The following is a 21,659-nucleotide window of genomic DNA, read 5'->3' as shown; positions in this document are numbered from 1 at the left end:
TTCTTTTCTTTTCTTTTCTTTTCTTTTCTTTTCTTTTCTTTTCTTTTTTTTCTATGACTTTCTAGCAGGACAGTGTAGCATCATTTAGAGGACCGTGTTAATTTTACTGTTTTTGTATCCATGCAAAACTTTTACTTGAATTTTTTTTTCTTCACTCTTCACTCCCCACTGTGAGGAGGAAATAGAAGAATAAGATTCTGGTTAGAAACTCCAGACCTTTTGTTTCAGAATATGTCTAGTTCTAAAAGCACCACCTATTTATTACCTTATTTAAATACAAATGATTTCTTGTTAAGAAGAGAAAAGGATTTAAACCCTTTCAGTTTTAATGTGCCCAACAGGATGCATGAATTCTGTTACAAATCCTCTGAGATCACCGATAATGCAGCATGACAGTAATTCTTCAGCATGTGATGTAGCATGAGATTGCTGCAGTGTTCTTGGGGATCTAAGCTGCCCAGTCCTTCAGCTTTTGTTTTTTTTTTAAATCTGAAAAATGGAAGAAATGGCTTAATTCCAAAAATTACATCTTATTTCCTCAGGATTATTATTATTATAGCACTCTTTATAAGTTCAGTGAAATGCTACCAGAATCAGGGAAATCACCCATACAAGCTTTCTATGGCCTGGGGGAAGTAGTGGACCAGAAAAGAATTTAAGTACTTTGTAGGAAAATAGCATCTGGAATGGCTTATCAAAATCTATATATAAAAGGCTGCATTCATGGTTAAAAGGTTCAGGACTTCAAACTCAGGTTGCGTATTTAAGGACTTCATGAAGTGATTGGAAAACAAGCATTTGCAAGCTTAAATTGTCTTGAGAAATAACTCTTTCCTAGAGGCGGCTGTGTTTTCTGTGTTTTCATTGTTTTGGGGGGTTTTTCTTTGTTATTGTTTGTTCATGGATTGGTTGGTTGGTTTTACACGAGAATCTTAAGAAATCCTAATGAAATGCTAGTTGCTTATAGGACTTATTTTCATACTCAGTGACCAGTCCAGATTGTTGCTACATGTCTGTTTTATGGCAAATATGGAATACTGCTAGTGAATATTTTTAAATTTTATCTCCAGGGGAAAGCAAAATATTCTGCCTATGCTAGAAGCACTGATGTTGTTTCTTGTTTTATTTTTAAGCCTAACTAACCTGCAGAGCTCTTTTGTCCTTGCAGATGAGAATGTAATTACATGAGGTAGTAGCAGGAAAAAAACCTCTATTTCTGGTAGAATTAAGGGAAAAAAACTCTTCTCATGAGCATTTCCTATGATAACAGAGAAAACATGACCCCATAAATTCTCAGTTCTGTTTGCATTATCTCATCCAAACAGAAGTTATTGTCAGCAATATATGGCATAATGAATGACTATGAGGGGAGACTTTAACTTTCGCACAACATGTTTTGTTAAGAAAACTCTGAGGTCTTCTGAAACCTAGATGATTTAAATGAGAAAGAACTGTTTGCTGTGTAAATTAATATACATAGCAATTGCTGTATCAAACTAAAATATAGTGATCTCCTTTCAAGAAACATGTAATGAAATAATGTGAGCAGACCTGGAATGTTACCATCAGAAGTGTATGGCCTAACGTATTTCATTTCTATGTTCCATATCTCTTTCTTTGTACTACCTGACTCATTTAAAAAAAAAAAAAATCCTTCTTGCTGGCTTAATCTGATGCCATCCTTTTAAACAGTTGGACTAGAAACAGCAAGAATTAACCTTTTATTCCTCTTGCAGCAGTGAAATAATTTTTTCAAATAGTTTTAAAGGAAAAGGGTCTCTTACTATTCCCGTAAAGTTTTTGATGCTTCTTCCCATCTCATTTTGATTCCTCACCATTTGGTGATTTCTTTGAGTCACCAACCTTAGCAGCTTTCTCCCACATCACTGGCCAACACTGGTTCATTTTCTGAACATCAGAAGTACTCAGTGCATGCAGTGCTATGCATTGATGGTTGTAGCATGAGGAAGTAAAATGGTCATCTGGATCTGCCCTGGTAAATCTCTTAGAGAGGACAGACAGATCTGTTGTCTTCAATATATAAGTTTTAATGCCACATTTCTAAAGGGTGCACTGAATTGAACTACAATAAAAAATGATGAGGTTAATGAAGAGCGATGTATGCAATATTAATTGCACTTGTATGGTCAAAACTCAAAAGGGAATCTAAATGGATTTGGAAAAAAAAAAAAAGCACAGAACAAAACACACAAGAAAAAGTTTTACTGGAAGGAACTAAACTTTATTATAGTTAGGAAGGGTTACCTGCAGAAGGGTAGAGAAGTCTGTTGCACAAATCTCATGAATCGCCATTTTCAAGGACTGAAGAGTAATGAAAAGTCATTCAATTTTAAAGAGAAGCACCACAATTTTTGTCTTCATGAGTACAGTTGTTATTATTTCAACAGCCTGTAAAAGTATGTCATCCATCATCTTCAAAGACACTTCTTGTTTGTTTTTAACTGGATATTATTACACTAATATAGCAGAGATGTCAGTAGTAATATAAAAGCAAAGAAAGGAATTTTAGGGAAGAGAAAACAGGAAAGTACTGTGACCATCAAGTTTGCTTCCACTATACATTTACTTCATTTTTTTACTTGACAAGCAAGCTGTTCCATCTAGCAAAGGGCGAGGATTTTTAAGGAATTTCAAGAAGGAGTTGTTTGATTAGCTGATACAGAAATATCTTTTCCTAAAACGTTCCTGAAATATGAGTTTGAGAAAAGGGAAGCACAGGGGTAACATAGTGTAGTCAGTTTGGTTAGTGAAAACTGCTTCTGGCTTGAGTCGTTCATTTCTGTACTGAAGAACTTACTGATTTTTTTTTTTTTTTGAGATGTGCATAATGCAAAGGAAATCTGCAGAATAAATTCCATGAGAAAGGAAGAGATCACCTTCCAGTAATGAGGCACTAGCATGCTAAATTGCTGCAAAAATTGTCAAAATGATCACACACTTAAGCCTCCCGTAAACTGATTTCAGTGAGCCACTTATTCCTCCATTTGAAAGAGTTTGAAACAACTTGCTGAGAGACCATGTGGATAATTTTCATCCCTGCCATATTTATTATAAGCCACGGCAGGCATCTTCAAGATGAAGATTTTCTTACTTATTTTAAACTCACATGTTTAATTTCATAAGGTTTTAGCATTAAATGCAAAGAACAGAAAAAAATTTAACTATGACTGAACAAGTCCACTTTCAAGAGCCCTTTCCAACTGGTACTGATTTGCCTCTTTGCTGCTAAAACCTCCTGTATAGTAACATCACTCCTGGTCACCTCAGTGTCAGCTAATAAATCTGTCCATCAGTCACATAGCTTTGTAGTTTGTTCAGCAGATAATCGAAATAGAGTTAGAGGACCAGTCAGACTCAGTTGATATTCTCACTTTTTTCTTCTGTTTTGCCCTCTTCAAGATACCTTTCCTTGGGGCTGGAATTAGAATTCATGAAAGAAGAGTTTCCGACAACCTTCGTCCTTTCCATGACAGAATGGAGGAATGTTTCAAGCATTTAAAAGCGAAAGTGGAAAAACAATATGGAGCCAGAGAATTGGTATCTGTGTCCTTTTTAACTCCTTTCTTCCACCTTCTTTATTTAATATGTATCTTGTTCTTCTCTTCTAAGCAAAGCATGTAGTAAATTTTTGTTTCTCATGAGTTATCTTGTGATCTGAAGGTAGTAAGACCCGAGTTTTTTTAGCCAGTGAGTTGATGAATCCAACCTATTAAGCATTCCTCATTTTGAAAGATTTGGAGTATGATATTATTTATATTAAAATGAAATTTTTTTTCTTCTTCCCTATAGTATTTCTACTTCCGTACCAGGAAGTAAAAGCAAATTCTTGTGCTTCTCAGATTTTTAGTTTTTCACAGTATCTTAGAGCTTTGGTCTGAACTTAGTCTTCCTGTGCTAACAATTTCAGATGTATTGTGAAGTAAAATCTATGATGTAAGTAACACTAAAAAAAATCAGTTGATAGTTGATACTAGAAAGAAATACAGGAGAATAGTGGCACTACTGCCATTTTACCATGTCTGCTTCTCTTTGGTAGCTGGCAAAAGTTTTTTTATTAAAAGAAAAGGAAAAGTAATGCATGAAAACTCTGCAGGAAAAAAAAAAAAAAAAAAAAAAAAATCTTGAAAATAATTCTTGGAACTGTATATGTTTCCAAGTCTTGTGAAAATCAATCTTGATACAAAGGATGTGGAAAGCCAAATACTTTCTGGATAATGAGGGGAAAAAAAAATACTAAAATTTAATATGAGATGTTTTTAAATTGTAGTAATATATTTAAATTGAGATCAACTGAAGTAGCCTAGAAAAGTAACCTATGGTATTTGTGCACTGGGAAATGCTCAAAAATCTGGCTTATTTCATGATGCAGTGATGAGCAAAGGGCTGACATACTCATCTCAGAAATATATGACCAAAAAATAAACAGAGCACACTGTAATTCTGCATCCCAGAAGTCAGTCCTGAAAAAAGAAAGCAATTCTAGAATTAGCCAATAAATGCTGTCCTTGTCCCTGCTTTATTAGCAAAGAGGAACAAGAAAGCATTTGGAAATATATCAGACTTTTTTTAGTTAATTTGGTATCAGGCTGCAGAATATAAATAATTGTCAACATCAAGCTAATTTTTTCATGCTTTGCAGAGAGATGTGGTGTAACATATAATTTTGTACATGATGGATACATGAGAACATGGAGAATCCTCCTGTTCTTCCTGTCTGGCTATTTGGGAAATAACAATTCTGTCTTTGGCAGCAAACATATAATGAAAAAGGCTACATTACTGTGTAGTGATGGCAGGAACTGTTGTATTGAAGGCAGAACATGATTAATGTCATCTAGGAAGGACAAACTAAAGCTATAAATTGCATTTTATTTAGCTACTCACTGTAACTTAGATTTTGAGAGGTCTTAGGTTAAGACCCTAAGAGTGTATCTGGGAAGAGGAAACAATCACAGTAATTAATGGTAGCAAATCACTTCATTTATACCAACTGTTAAAACATCTGTGCTGTCTTTAAAACCTAGAGAAAAGGGGTGAAATAAGGTTGACCCAAACATGTTTGATAGAAAATATTCCTCTATTCATCTTATAGCCAGATTTTGATGACAAGAGAGTAGGACGGCCAAGATCAATGCTGAGATCCTATCGCCAGTTGTCGGTTATTTCAATGACTTCCATGAATTCAGACTGCACCACTCCAAACAAAATTGCTCCAGAAAGGTTGGTTATTCTTTGAGTCCTGTTTTTAGACCAGTTTTATGGGATGAAACTAAAAGATTTACTAGAAGAATAAAGAGGCATTCAAGGTTAAAGCCCACTAGCAGTCTCTTCCAGCTATGCAAAAAATTATTTAAACTTTAGCTATTGTTTCCTCCAATCTTAAAGATCCAGTATTTCAACCATGGTAGACAAAATACATTTGAGTCTCACTCAAAAAGACGTTTCTTCAGAACAACTTGAATGACAAAATAACTAATTGAAAAACATAAAGAACTGGAGAGAGGGAGAGATGTCCTACTGACTTTTTTAACTGCAGCTCTGGAAAAGCTTGTAGAGTTCCAAAGAACAGTTGTAGATGTTTTTGTTTAGTTTTTCATCCACAAGTGGTTTTGAGTGCTTAAAAAATGATCCTTTGGGCACAGAGTTTCTTCACAAGCAAAGCATAAATAAAATGGTGCAGTGTTTGTGATTATTTTTTAACATCTGATCTCTTTTTTTTGAGAATTTGGCTTATGAAAAGTGAAAGGTCTAAAGGTGTATGACACTAACTTGGAAGTCTATTTGACTAAGATCTGCCTATCTTCTTGCATGTTGGACTGACAGTTCAGTGTTAAACCCTATTTAATTAAATTTTAAATGCTCCCAGGTTTGAGTTTTATAACAAAATTGCCTAGTACCCCTTTATGAGGTTTTTTTCCGAGCATTCATATCTATGTGTGGAGCACACAACCATGATTTGTGCCATATCTACCAACTCATGTCTCTAACAAAGCTGGGCACCTCATCTGTAACCAGGAAACTATATCTAAGCAGCTGAATCATGCACCTGTTGTGCTTTCTCATGATACGGTCTCTCAGATGGCTCAGCAAAGTAACATATTTTGCTTTACCTGTTTGTAAGCTGTAAAATAATTTCAGCCCCCATGTTCAGTTTCATCGGCACAGAGGGAATAAAGCTAGCATTGATTTCATTTTTTTTTTAATTAAAAGAAAAATAGCCCAATATTTAAATCATAAAATTTTTAAGAGTGTTGGAGGAAGATTTTACCACTGCATGCACTGTTGTCCCATATGCTGAAATAAATAGGAGAATGCATTTAAAACATGATCAGATACAGTATTACTTCTGTTCCGCTGTGCTCAATAAGCAGAATAGCAGGTCTTGCTTTCAGCACCATCACCCCACATAAATCCTCTTTATGAGATCTCACCCCATCTTCTCTAGGAGTCCTTGAGCTAATGCACACATGTTCAAAAAGAGATCCGTGCTTCTTAGTACTGTTTTACAATCTTTACAACATTTGAAGACATTGCGATACCTCCTGAAGGCATCTTTGTTAGTGTCTACAGTAGCTGAAACACATCACATACTTTCTGCCATGGTTAGAAAGTCAAGGGAAAGGATGACCTGCATTTATATTTCATGGGGAAATTATGTCAGAATACAAGTGGCTTTGAAAATATCATTCAGCAATTTCCCTATTTTTTCTTTTGCTCCTGCAGCTTTGATCTGGAAGTAGTGCTACCGAAATCAGAATCGGAGAAGAATGCTTCACAAATTAATCCTAACCCTGAAGTTAAGATGAGAAGGTCCAAAAAAAGAACGAAAAGAAGCAGCGTGGTGTTTGTTGATGAGAAGACAGCACCTGATATTTCCATCTCTGATATGAAATGTGTACGTTACTGATTTCCTCATATTTTATAATCCATAAAAAGAGGAAATCAATCCTTTTCTTATCCAAAATATATATATATCACATAGAACTGTAGCTGTCATAAAAGGAAACACACAGGATACAGAGGCAATCTGACCTGCTGTGAATGAGGTTTGCAAGATACTGAGGAAGAAACAAATCAGTGGAAAAATCAGATATATTCCGTATGTGTTTATGACCACAGATAGCATAGCTCTACAGCTGCAGAATTCTGAAGTCTGTTCAACTTAAAATGGAGTACTACATTGCGAGGGTTAAGCATGCTTTCCTGTTGAGAGGAAATTCACTGTGCTGACACTTCATGGCAGCTCCTTGTAGTCAGGGCTATTTCAAAAGTGATGAGTCCTGTACTTCTTGTACTTTGTTATGGAACATGCAGCTGTTAGAAAACTGCAAGATTGCAAACAGTGTTCCTCAAATGGTGTCAGGCTGAAGTTTGGAAGCAGTGGCATCTCTCACTTCACAGATCATCTGAGTGCCTTTATCACACTAATAGATCATTGAATGTCTTATATAACACACACAGTGTTTGGTTTTTTTTAATACTTTAGTCCTCAGGAGACTTCATGTAGTGTAAAAAGAATTTAAAAAATCTGAAAGATGTCCTCTTGATAGACAAGCCCTATCTAAATTAAAATATCAGGCACTGCTTAACTGCTGAATGAAAAAGAGTCCAAGTCATTTGATCAAAAATTTTGGAGGAATCATCAAAGGGAAAGTGAGTTGAATAGAAAGCTAGGATTCTTTTGGGAGATGCGTATCTTAGTTCAGAGCTCTTTTAACTATTCTAATCAAGTCTTAGAGAGATGGTTTTGTATCTTTTCATATTAACTTGAAACTAGCAAGGAGTTAAATTCACATCTGAAAAAGTTTTCTTTTTATTGACCTATGAGTTCAAAGATCCCTAAAAGAATTGAGGGGAAAGGTACACTGCAGGAAGTTACACTGACCCATCCTTTCTTAAGGATAGAAAAGGAAAGAAGGAAAAAACTTGATTCATTGCAGAATGGTTGACTTTTGGCTGATTGGCTATCAAGTTCAACATTTGATTTCACAGTTGAGGAAATTTTGAATGAAGCAGGACAAGCCCCTATCATTAGTTAAGTAGGAGAAGAGGCTGATATCCACCTTGCCAGAACCTCCTTTCAGGCATATCTCATATCCTTATCACAAAACATTTTGCTTGGATCTTTGTTCCTTATATCTCACTTCATTATTAATAGCATTATGCGATTTTAAAACAGCTGTCACGGAAATACGAATTCATGAGTGACACCAACCTCTCAGAACATGCAGTGGCACCTCAGAAAACATCTGTCCTCAAGCAGATGAGCTCTGTCAGTCGTTCTATGCCAACTATTCCAGGTAAGCACCTTGTGGTAAGACTGAGCATTCTGCACTGCTTGGCAGCTTAAGAAAACGATGAAGGGATTGCTCTGAGCAGAAGCAGGCGTGCCTGTGTATCTGTGCGTGGCCCTGAGCTTCCGAGACAAAGATTACATTTTAAGCATGTATTGTGCATGTGAGGCTGGACTATAGCTTGGAAACACCACTACCTGGTACTAACATACGAGTTCTAAAAATCTTTCTGGAGCTCAGGATCTTGCTTCCTTGTATGGTATGAGCATTCCTTTGTGTTCAAAAAGGCAAGGTTTATTCATCTTCTCTGATTTATATGGCATCCCTTGCAGAAGCAAGGGCTTCTCTAGTCTTCAGTCAGCACAGTATCAGAGGGTTTCATGCAGGAAGAAATGCTCTGTACCTTGCTTTGGCAGGTGAATTTCCCTAAAGATTGCCCGATAGTAACGTTGTCAACTTCTGCAACTGGTCTTAGAGAATAATCTTATAAGCCTTCCTCTGAGAAAGAGGAAGGGGAAATGAAGTAACACAGCTGCCCACAGGAAAACTTATGACTGTGTAATAGAGAAGGGAAAAGTGTAACTTAAACTTATTTCTAGGCCAGAGTATACAGACAAAATGTTGCACAATTTCAGTGTCCTTTGCCCCATGCTTCTTCCATACCATATCTGGCTTCTTAGCTTGCACTTCATCTAGCCCTCTCATTGCCCCTATCTTTCTATATGGCTACAACAGGCATTTATTACAATACAACAGTAGTTTCCTATCCAGACACAAACTATGAATCAAATTGACTGATTTTCTTTTTTCACTATTCATTTACAATGCAATGAAGCTCAGTATTCTGAGGAGTAAGTTTAGATTACAGAAGTCTTTTTTGCTCTCTAACAGTTGCATTAGATATTTCAAATTCTGCTTTTTCTCTTGCTGACTCTCCTTTTTTTGTTTTGTACAACGTTCCGTTCTAAGGATTAACTCTGTCTGTCAATCCTGTGGCATCTGATGAAACAATTGCATCACACAGGCTGAGTCAGCCAGTGTTTCCTTCCACCTCAGATGGTGATAAGAAAACCATCAAGAAAAAGAAGGTGAATCAGTTATTTAAAACAATGGTAAGTTCTGTGTGTTGATGGTAAGAAGAGCTGCCTCTTTAAAAATTCTAAGCTATGAAAATGAGGTCATTTTTAAAACATCATGGGACTTCAAGTTAAACTGTTGTCTTTTTTTCTTCTCTCATCAGAGAGAGAAGTGGAAACTCAATGGGTAAGCAAAAATTTGCCTCTGACTGTGCTTTTGAAGTTAGGATGAACTTGGTATGTTTAACATAAAGGCACAGATGTGCACTTCTGCATCTGTACCACAAGAGGTCACATTTGACCTGCTGATTTTCTCTGACTTATATAACACTAGCAAAACCAGTTATTTCTTGTTCAATTGAGTTACGTTGTGCAGTTTCACTAGCATCACAGCAAGGTAATCATTGCATATATGGCAAAATGTGAAGAGTGTGTGTTAGTTTCTGGTGTATGAGACAATTGTTATAAAGTAGAAATTGGCTTACACTGGAGTAAATGTGTCTGAAAAGTTTCCCTTCCTTCCGAGAAGTAAACCTTTCTCTGACTTGAGTGGAAATTTCAGAAGATTAAACACCACTGAATTTAATGTAGTGTGTGAGAGAAACAAGAAAAAGTATTCAGTGCAGATATCAAGATTCAAAGGTTTTGGAGTTGTCCCATTATTTTAGGTAGGAGAGGACAACACACAGATGCTTGTGGCAATGTTTTAAATGTTACCTCTCTACTGATATTTCAAATAAAAGATTGATTTCTGTATTTTTTGTTGACTTTTTTTTTTTCTGGTGAACAGGTTTCATGTCCATCCATTAATTCCTGCAGTCTTTCTATAGATACATATGAAAGTAGGTGCTTCCAGAGCAACGTTTAGTATATTCAGCAGTTAGATGTTTCCATACTCATTTATTTCTGGTAGGGACAAAAATACTCTTAATTTGAAGCTTGTATAGTGTAAATCATATTCAATTTATCAGGTAGTGTTCTTTTAAGACTGATGAGTAACAACTCTTCAACATGACCTCATCCATACACTTTCAAATGTAAACTGCATATGAAATTAGAACAAGATGTCCCATTTTTTCAAATGTAAAAAAGCACTGAATAAGAATCCTTTTAAAATCTACTAATATACTGCTTCCACAGAATCACTGAAATAATGTGAACAGGTTTAAATACAGATTTATGGTTCTGCAGGATAGAGAAATGAATTTAAACAATGAAAATCAGTGATTTTTTCTCTAACCACAGAGTATGGGCACAAGCTAGCAATTGGTACACAAAGTACTGAACCCAATATAATCATCATTTTAACACCTGTCGTTCTGTTCCTCTCTTTTTGCAGCGAATTTCCAGAGTTCTAGAAGATGGAAAGCAGCCTGTGGAGCAGCACTTCAAATCTTCATCTACAGACCTATAATGCATTCTGTTAAATAACCACTTCTCAAACAAAAATAATTATATATACATATGTGTATATATCCTATTTTGGACCACTGTCTACTGTAAAGAAGGGCACTAACAATATAGGTGACTAATAGAGAGTCTGAACAAAGTTATTGATGGGCTCTGATAGCGGTTACACCATACAGATACAGGAATAACATTTAAAGCAAATATTACAGAATGGGCTTACTGGGATACAGAACTGAAGCTTATTGAGCCTCTGGTTATACAAATCAGGGAACATCGTGTGTTCCCTGTGCTAAAAACTCATTCATGGTAAAGATGCTAAAAGGTCATCTGCAGTGCTTGCCATACATAGCACTTAAGTCCTGTTCTGTTCTTTTCAAAGAGCATATGAGTTATCCTTTCTTGTAGCTTGTATAGACACATTCTGGTTAACTTTAAACTACTGCTGGCAGTGTGGTCAAGGCAACAGATGGCTCAGTTCAAAACAGTCACCAAATTATACTCTGTGGCTGTTGGATTTACAGTCCTCAACTTCTGCTGCTGCTCCTACCGCACTGATCTGTGTCCTCATATCTTTCTCAAAGTTGAGTCTGTGCCACTGTATGACCAGGTTATTTTCAGAATGGCAGCTATTATATTAAAGCTGTGCAAAAGTTTACTTAGATGAGTACAAGTTGATGTGACGACCAGCAGTGTGATAAACAAAAGTTGCATTTTCTGCTGTTTATCAATAAAATATTAAAACCTTACTTGCCTCGAACCTTTCTCACTGGAATATTTATATTTGTTACGCATGTCAATAGCTTCTTACTGACAGCAAGTGGAACTTTACAAGCCCAAGGCTTCTGCATCCCAAATAGGTTTTCTGTGGCTACAACTGATGAGGTGGAGTTGGAAGTTAATGCCTAATCAGCATGAAGTTACACAGCAATACAGGTCAGCATTTCACTTTTCTTTTTTAATAACCTGGCAGTTCTTTCTAAAGGTAAGTAGTTTGTCCAAAATAAAACATTTCTCAAGGAGAATAATTGATTTCCTTCACACACACTGGAATATTTCAGACATCTGTCTAAAATAGAAACATTTATAATGTTGTGGGTAGGAGGCTGGTATTACTGCCATTTATGTGGATATGGGAAGAAAAAGAGATAGAAATTATTCCTTGCTAAGTGGTGGAATCAATGTGAAGGCAACTTCAGTTTGTTCTGTGCCTGTAAACGTTATGTTCAACATGAATAATTTAATTAATTTGGACTCTCTTTGCAGATTGTCAATGTGAAGCTGTTTTCTTCAGCAATAATTAGCAACTGTTTTCTGTGAAAACTTTGAAATATTTGCCATAGGAGCTAATGCTGCACTAAAATGCAGGATTCATTAATACTAAATTTCTAAGTGATGAAAATGATCAAAGGCAGAAAACCAAAATGGGTTTAGCTTTAACACCAACTACAGAGTTTGTTGGCATGGAAATTGGATGTATTCTTTTTGCTTCATTTTCTTTTCACAGCTACTTGATGGATAATGCTTCTGAGGAAACATACAGGAAAAATATCAAGCTCAGTTTAATAGAGTTGTTATCTCTCAGTGGGATTAAGTGAAAGGCTGAGGGGAGCATCTTTTGTATGTTTTACATCTTGCTAACCTGAGGGAAGAAGGAAGAGGATGCCCAGGTTTTCCTTCACTATTATTTGTAGATACATTAAAGAAATATTGATATCACAGAATCAAATTATTTTAAAGAGAAAGTTTAGTTATACTTCTAAGGAATGAGGAAAGGATGAGTCAGTAACCATTTATTTTTTACAAAGAGACACTAAGGTTATCTTCTGCCTATTATATCCTGTAGCTCTGCTTGTATGTGAGAATGGAATAATGGATTATTAGCTCAAGCTGTCATATGAACAATAAATACAGTGATTCAAAATAGAAATGGATGAAGAGTGGAAAGAAATGAAGAGCACAAAGACAAATACCAGCAAAGCACAAGCATGATGCCAAAGTCAGTCCTGGTGCTGACTGTTTAACTCGTGGTTCAAGGTTCATGGCTGTGCTTTGATTCAGTGGCTGTGTTTTGATTCAGTTCGTGTAATTTGTGATCAAGGTTTTAGATTCACTCTTAATTGATGAAATGTTAGCAAATTCACATTAATTGTCCAATATCACAGATTCAAACTCTTTCTGCCAGTCTGATTCTGGATGGTTTCCAAGCTTGAAATAATGTAAATCAACTCTGGGCAGAAAAGGAAAAATAACTAAGAAAAAATAACTGTCAAGAATGGAGCATACATGGAACTGGGATTTAAAAGATGGTTTTTTGACATGTAGCAACTCATAGGTTTCCAGAAACTGTATATACTGACATTTAGTCCAAATAAACAACGAGTGATGGTATGGGATAATAAGGTGCAGGTGCAGCAACCTGGCAACATAAAAACATAAATCAGCACTAACTATTGTCACTTCTGTCACAATCTGAACAGGCTTTTATCTTGCATATACAGAGGAGGGTGTACTCAGATGGTACTGAACCCAAATTGATGGTTTTTTTAGAAATGAAGCTCAAAAGGTGGAACTCAACTCCAGGATAGGATCAGGCCTTGGCTGCTGTCCCAAGGAATTAATGAAGCATGTGTAACATCACCTGTAACCTGTATGGCTCCACTACCTCTCAACATGCAAGGTCAGAAAAGCATTTCTTTAGACAACAATGTTTTCATGTACTTCTTATACCAGAGTTCATTTCATTTCACTCAGTCTGGACAGTAACAGCCTGGCTTTCAGGATTGCTTGGCACTAAGGTAACCATTGGGTAATGTGAGTCTGTAACAACTTGTGTTTAGCATGGGATAGAAAAGGCCGCATGTACAGCAGCCTTTGCTGCTACACAAAGTTTTGTGTGTTGGTCAGTAGAAAGCTGTTATGCTGCAAACCATGTAAGATGCATTTAAGCTGCATGCCATTTATGTTTAGGTACTAGATGTCTGAATTTTAGACACAGACACCTAAGCTTTACCTGTTACGGGATGCAGTACTATTTTAATAGTGGTCTAGCTTCAGAAGAGCTGCTTTCAGTGGAGAATGAGGTCTGGTCTAACAAGGGAAATGTTTGCTTTCTGCTATATCCAGATAATCCGGAATATTCTTTAACTGATTTGGCACTAGCTTAGGTGTTCAATCTGCCCTTCTTTGCTCTATGCAATGATTCTGTCCACATTCTCATTATTAATTATGATTGAATTATTTATGTTATTTGGGAATTTAATGCTCTTGAAATGTCAGTAACAATTAACTGGGGTAATGTGGCGGAAGGTGTTCAGAATGCAGGACAGCAAGGGCCACATTTCCAAACAGTAAGAAGTTGTTTCATTAAAGATTTTACAGATCCCAAGAACACACTCTTTCTTGAACTAAGAGTTAATGTGTAAACATGAGTATTTTGTTGCAGGGATTGCTTGATAGTGGACTTTTAATCTGTATCGCATGCAGTCTGTGATTTTTCTATTACAGATTGTTCTTTTTTGAGGGAGTAATGTGTGCCATATCACTTGTTTTGTTCACTACAGAGTCCACAGATACATTAGGTATCGCTGGACTTCTGTTTTCATTTTCCTTGTTGATCTTGCTTGGTCTGGCTTTTGGCTTTCACTCTAATTGTCAGCCTGGTATTATCAATTCCTTGTTTTCCTCTAATGCTCATCAACTCAGGATTCTCACTGTCTGTCTTGGGATGCCACTGTCCTGCAAGGTAAGAAAATAGAATTGGATTTTTTCATAATTTCAGAAGTCCATAATTTTAAATTAATATATATTTTTTCCTTTTCTTGCCAGTTCACAGTTGATAAAAGGTCACAGCAATCATCAACAAGTTAAGTTAGAACAATATGTTAAACTAAAAACATTAAAAGACTGTAAGTAAGTTTGCCTAGATGTATTACTAATTCATCTCGTGAACTCTGTATCCTTAGTAATACACAGTCTGGAATATGTCTTATGTTTACATTGGTGCCTGATTACTGCTTGATCATCCTGGCCTGTGAAGATCAGATCTCAGTAGAATCAACACAGTGGAATACTCTGCATTCCATGAGATTTGAAATGCAGAGACTGTTTATGACCACAGTTTCTGAGGCATGGAAGCTATAAGGGAATAATACCGTAAGTTTCTCTCAATTTGTAAGCAAGTAAGCTGAATGGTAAGGGGGAATTTTTAGCACTAACTGCTATAATGTGCTCAGTGCTTTAAGACAGCAGCCATTTTACTAAAAAATTTGTTTTGTATATGCTGACATCAATACAAATCATATAGCCCTAGGCCATTCTTTGTTAAGATGTCCCAGATCAATTACACAGACTGTAAGAAAGTAAAAGGAACTACTTATTCAAACACATTTCTTCTCATGTAGAAATCAACAGAATTCATCTAATTTAAAGCCCAACTGTCTTTTGAGTTATCTCTTTTAAAAAACTCCTTACGACCAGAGAGGACGAATAATGTAAGGATCCTTTATCTTGTTAAGGTTTGGAGGTTTGTATCTCTATCTTCCCAAGGACGCAGAAGCATCCATGAAAAATACTTGCCAGCCATCTCCTACCCTTAATTCCTTGAAGTAGCCACTGATATTAGAATATTTACTTCCTGAACTGATTTCCATCTTGCTCTTGAGCATTCAAGGTCCTTTCAAGATAGAACACTGGGCAACATGCCTGGGGCTGCCCATGAGATATCAGGACTTCAGCACTGACAGCATTTCCTGCTGTAGGGTGATGAGAGTAGTTCTGTTTTACTGACTCAATCTGCAAATTTCTGTTCTGATTTGCCATCATAATGCAGTGTGTGCTAAAAATTAACACTGTAAAGGAGTAACTAACTGTTCTGCAAACAAACCTGCAGTGATTGTGAATTTCATGAACCTTAAAATGTTAAATAAACGTGATTATAATTTCTTCTGATTGTGTTTTGGATAGAATTATCTCTTTTCTGTGCACTTTTTTTTTGTCTTCCAGGATAGCAGAAAGCTCTCTGTGCCATGAGTGATCTTATGGATTTCAGACCCTAGAATTAAATAGCTGTTGTGAGTGCCTATGCTTTTATAAGTATGGTTTGTGTGTTAAGATTTCTTTTATGATTGTTAATATGTGCTGCAGCCACCATACACCCCATTATGCGTGTGGATATTCATCCTGCCTTTCCTAACACAGTCTTCATACCTCTATCAGAAACCCACCTCACTAACAGGAAACACAGGCCTGCCCATCAACTCAAGTCCTTAACTAGTTCAGCTGATGGTAGATGGCTGTTGGTGGTTTTAGAATGGATTTAAGTGGTGGTTGATTGAAAAGCCACAGGAAAGTCATAGGGAATCAGAAGACAGTCATTTAAGGTGAGTTTTCAGGCCTGCAGCCAAAGAACAGACATTTACATGAAGTAGATCTCTTGCATTCTTGTAACAGCAAGAATGAAAAAAAAATGCATGACAGAGTAGGAGAGAAGATTTTCCATGTGAAGTTTGCTCCTAAGTTTTTATACATAAATTTTTATGTATAAGAAAGCAACCTTGGATCGAGCTGCTCTAAATACTGCTCTTGAGGTGGGTATGGTTGTCACCCCATAAAGCACGTTCCAGTCAGAGCCCCTGGTTCTACAGATATTGAGGAAAGTGAAATCTTTACAACGTGGCTTCTTCCGCTTGCAGTCTTCAGCAGTTCTTAGAGTCATGCTGCAGTACTAATGCATGAAGCTTGAATTTGTAGTCTTTCTCAACAGCTGCATTTAGACTTCTTTCAAAAGACAAGTCAAGAATGCTGATAGAAATTTTTGAAAACATTTACCAATTGTTAGTTTTATGGGTCTCAGAATTACTAATCTAGGTTTATGTAATACTGCTAAGCAGGTAGTGGGCACAGTATCGAAACGTACAAAGCTGCCTCTAGGGGAGTTTCTGAACTCAATACGTTCTCTCAACTTGTCACTAGGGGGAGGCAGGCGGCTGCAACTCCGTGCCCGTGCGTCAGAACAAGCTATTGATCTGCCGGAAAACCAAAGTGGAGCAACTGGAAGTGCAAGGATTAACAACGCTGTAAACCATCCTATTCACAGGTTAGATGATCTTAGTTTACTGCAGTTAAATCTTGGTTAAACTAAAACAAAGTTTATCTATAACTGGGTGTGTCCATAGAGTAGTTCCCTTCACTGACTTCTACCGATTCACTTAGCACTTTTAGTTGCTAATTAATTTTCCCCAAGTGTGTTGTGTGAGTACCAACAGGCATAGAGGACTCTGCAAACAAAACATTAAAACACTGAATATATATTAAAAAACAAAAACAAAAACAAATCCTGGTTCCAAAACATTTATTTTTTTTTTTCAGTGAGGGGAAGTTGCCTTATCTATACAAATTGATGGTCAAATCTGACTCGGCCAGAATTAACTTAGGATGTTACTAATATTTTCTTGCACAGAAATTTAAGCTCTGAAGGCTTTTGGAAAAGTGTGCAGATCAATTTGCTCAGTAAACACAGCTGATGCTCATACATCTCATTGGATTTTAGGACCATTTACCTCTAGTAACAAAACCAAACATTTTGAGTGACAGGCATAGAAAAAAGAGCAGATAATCTAAAACAGGTGAGCATTCAGCTGTTTGGAAGCTGGTAGGAACAGTGAGGTTTTCAAGATGCAATTGGTTGGGGTATCTCTTCGTAATATTTTCCAAAATTGAGTGACACCTTAGTTGCAAAAACTGTTCATTATGGTTGAACTTATGGCCTCTCTGCCTCACAGTTGTGTATGTAAATGCAACAGATTGTAAGGGGGCCACAGGCAGCTGAATGGAGGTCCTGCATTTCTTGCTCTCCACTGCCTGTTATGGATAAAACATTAAGCAGAGGATCCCTAACACCCTGTACCATATTGTATCTTGGTAAGACAGTGCAAGGTCTTTGTTGAAGCAGGAGTTATGACTATTCTTATTATCGCAGTCCTCATGGTCAGAAAAGAGCTAGCAGCACTTCAGGTTTTAAAGTCTTCCACAATTCCAGTTATGAAGTTGCATGAAAAATCTACCATGGGTTTGTTCTATAAATTTTTAAAAACTTAAGGTCATTCTAGCGTTACTGCATTAATGGCACTGACCTAAACAACTTCTTTTCCGTTACTTTAATATTCAGTCAGTATTTCTAGCAATTAAGCTCAATTCCCTTGGTTTGAAATACTGCTTGACATTCCCTGTTCTTTCTTTAGCGGTCTCAATGTGTCATTTTTCTGATGTTTCTCCTGATGGTGTGGTTTATTTTGTGCATACATTGGGCTAATGATTATTGGAGTAAGAGTTTAAAACTTCTGCAAGTCCTTTATGAGGCAAATAAGAATATGTACAAGTGTCTTTACATCAAAATGTCTTACTGACGGATATGGAATTGTTTCTGAATTCAATATGTGAATTGTTTGAAACAGGCTGCATTGCTAGGTTTAATGAGTTGTAGATGTAATCTATTTTTTCTTAAATTGAGTTTTTCCCCTTCTTTGTGTCCACGTGAACTTTTTAGTTTACATGAACTTTTCTTCACTAAGGTTTGATGCTACACCAGGACTGGGGTTATGCACAATATTAACAATACAGCCTGAAGTGTAGTACATCTGTGCACTAGAGGATTATCTGCCAGTAGCTTCTATGATCTGAACCAAGTGTGAACAATTTTTGGAAGATTAGCTCCAGCAGATGTCATAGGCTGCTTTATAATGGCTATAGGAGGAAGAAGTGGTACACAGTATGTTACAAATTTTGTCAGGATGAAGTCACTACTATGAATTTTTTAACCTATTTTGGCAGTTAGAATGAATACATAGGAGCTGACTTAAAAACCTACAGAGAGAAGAGTTCTGCAGAGGCTTGGCCTCAATCTTGCATTTTGGAGAAATCTAGAAGAGAAAATCCATGTTTAACATAAGATTTGAGAACAGTCTGTTTGATCACGAGTGATGATTGATGGTCATGCACACACTGGGCTCTGCACTACTGCATGTAGTAAAAAATTATTAAATACAATATTAAAAACACAATGCATCCTGCCTACAAAGACCTCACCAAATCCAATGCATTGTGACCTTTAGAGGTAATGATCACTAAATTACGACTCCAACATCACCTTTCTTTTTAGTGTTTTTCAGCTCTAAGCATGTTCTGTTAGGATACCTATGCCAGCATATTACCTGTTCCCAGTTTCATCACATGGAAGCCTCACTATTTCATTCTCCTTTCTTACTTCTGAAATTGCTGCCTCCATATCTTAGCCCTGCCAAGGACAGCAGTCCCAATGGTGAGGACCCCAGGGCAGTGCTCCTGGCTGTGCTCAATTGACTCCACTTCCGACAAGCCCTGCTCAGAGCAATCACAGCTTGAACAAAGTTTACTCTTCCCGTGCTGCCTTTTGCCTGCATATGAACATCTGCACCTGAAGTGCAATACTGCAGTGATTTTCAGGCAGTAAGGTGTGCCCACAGCACTGACAAAGTACCATTCTTACAGGTGCTGTTTATATTTCTTTCTGAGTAAATCAGGCACAGTCAGTTGGAAGAAAAATGTTGCAGATCAAATCACGTCTGTGCAGAAGCTGTGCCAGCATGCATTGGCTGGGGAGGGATCAGACCTTTGCACTTCCAGAGCTACATAGGCAGAACCTTACAACTGTTATTGTATTTCATTGCTCTAAAAGCAGTACTTGCCATTCTTCACCCCAGTGCTTGCTTTTCTTAATTCTGTGCTATACTTTGCTTGAATGTCACATGAAGGTAGGTCTGGTAGTTACAGATTCTCAGGCATTGGCATAGCACAGTTGAGGGCTGACCTTTGTAAAATGAAGAGCATCAAAACTTTGTAATGATTAATTTGCAGAGGAAGTTTCAGAGCCTTCATCAGTCTCTGTTTGCAGAAATGGTATTTTTTGTTTTGTTTTTCTAGTGGTTGGCGACCCTGCTCGTGGCAGAGGGGTTGAAACTAGATGATGTTTGAGGTCCTTTTCAACCCAGGCCATTCTATGATTCTGTGTTGTTTTGTTAATCCCATCGTATTGCTGAAGTATTTACCCAGCTCCCAGTTCAGTGCATTTTAACTGTATGTAAAGCATGCAGAACATCTTTGATAATAGCAATTTGGATGATGCTCCTCAAAATCCGTGCTGAATTTTTACTTCTTGATACAAATAAACCCTAAGCAATAACAAATTACGAAGTTTCTTTCTTTTTCCTTTTCCTTTTTATTTTATTTTCCTTTTTCCGTTTTTAGAAGGTGGGGTGGCAAAGTTTATTTTCTTCAGAAGGCAACGTTTTGTTACGTTTTCTCTCACACCACCTCGTGTACCTCAGCTCACTCCAAAACTGACTCCTGCTTTTGCTCTCTTGAGTTTTTCTTTAAAATGTTATTGCACTGGCTCCTCTATAAATGCTGAAAGGTTTTTGTGTTTGTTTTTTTTTAATAGCAATATTTATAATAACAGTATTTTCAGGACTACAGATAAAATTTTAAAAGATACCTTTATTTAGTACATTAATTATGAAGCTGTATGCAGTGTTGCTCAGCTTTTCACTTGTGTGTAACTGAGATTCTTACAGAGAGAAAACTGGTTTCAGAGTGCTTGGAGAAAAGAGGTGCTCGCACTGTTATTTCCTGAAGAATGACTCATCATTTCTTTTTTGTCCTAGCCACTTTTATTCAGTGGTTGCCACATAAAAATAAATCATCGCCATTATGTCCCACTAAGCTTTTGTCTCCTGAATGTTATTTGTACAGCCTGGTTAGCATTCACAAACTAACAGCAATTTGTTCATTCATACCTGTAGTGCATATGATTTTATGGGTGTATTAATTAACACATTAATTAAGTAACAGCTATAGCGGCGTTTCTGAGCATGAAAATTGGCTCTGTCACCCTGTACTGAATATTTCAGTTGTGTTTCGTGCCTTTCAGAGTAACGATATGAACATGACAGCACTGTCACAGGGAGCAGGGAACCTGGGTGGAATCTCGTGCTGCAGCACAAATCATTAAGTGAAATGATGCATGTGTGACAAATTAAAAAAATCCTTGGTTCAGCCAAGGATTCAAATCTACAGATCAAAGCTCACATTTCTGCAGAATCTATGGGACTAGAACTATCTTACAGACTTTCTTGCCATTTGGGGAGTTTAATCGCACAAGTTACTGAGGCTGAGTCAGGTTCCAAACGTATGTATGTGTGTACACTTAGATTCAGAACAAGAGCCCACAGATATCACTTCTGTTGTCTGAGGAGAGCTGCAGGTATGCTTTTAACAACAGTGGAGCATTCTGTGCAGTTGTACAGTCTAAGAGCTGCCCTCATTCTGAGGCAGATGTTAATGAGGTTGCAGCTCTGCTTTTTCTTATTTGTAAACGCTGGGTGCCATGCAAGGCTGGAGGTTTTTGCTTGTTACTTACTGCTTATTTTTTAGGAACCTACTTTTGTCTGCGTAGTTACAAACGAAGTTGGAAATCAGCTGAGAAAATCATTACATCTTTTCCTCCTTGGAAATTCTGCTAAGTGCTTTTGTGACTTTTTTGTACCAGTCCTGCAGCAAAGAGGAAGCAGCCAAAAAAAAAAAAAAAACCAAACCAAAAGATTTCCCATTTCAGTTCACCTTTTTAAGCTCTAATGAAAGGTTTGATTATTAAGCTTGATTGCTTTTTTTTCTCATAAGATTAATCCATTTACATCAATAAGATTACCCACGTGAGTACCCTGTTGCAGAACTTGCCTCTAGTACTGAGATTGCCTAGGGGGAAGTACAAGGAAGTTGCAATTAAAGTTACAGAAGGAAAAGGAGGTCTGACCTTTTCTTTTCTTTC

The 21,659-nt window shown here is 36.9% G+C and overlaps 1 protein-coding gene across 1 annotated transcript in view; it reads left to right on the top strand.

Annotated features, from left to right (window-relative positions):
* The window catches only part of DOCK2 (dedicator of cytokinesis 2), a 153,583-nt gene extending 142,036 nt beyond the window's left edge, over positions 1-11,547 (top strand). The window contains exons 47-52 of the mRNA XM_042826108.1: positions 3,421-3,558; positions 5,114-5,241; positions 6,745-6,916; positions 8,201-8,321; positions 9,285-9,427; positions 10,731-11,547. Of these exons, the coding sequence (XP_042682042.1) occupies positions 3,421-3,558; positions 5,114-5,241; positions 6,745-6,916; positions 8,201-8,321; positions 9,285-9,427; positions 10,731-10,805 (777 nt within the window). The 3' untranslated portion in view covers positions 10,806-11,547. The remainder of the gene's footprint in view (positions 1-3,420; positions 3,559-5,113; positions 5,242-6,744; positions 6,917-8,200; positions 8,322-9,284; positions 9,428-10,730) is intronic.
* The last annotated feature ends 10,112 nt before the right edge of the window (positions 11,548-21,659 follow it).

The sequence above is a fragment of the Centrocercus urophasianus genome, unplaced genomic scaffold, assembly GCF_019232065.1.
Source record: "Centrocercus urophasianus isolate 14NV4802_14NV808 unplaced genomic scaffold, USGS_Curo_1.0 seq_26, whole genome shotgun sequence".
Lineage (NCBI taxonomy): Eukaryota > Metazoa > Chordata > Aves > Galliformes > Phasianidae > Centrocercus > Centrocercus urophasianus.
The sequence above is the reverse complement of the archived record's forward strand: the minus strand, read 5'-3'. Positions and strand labels throughout refer to the sequence as shown.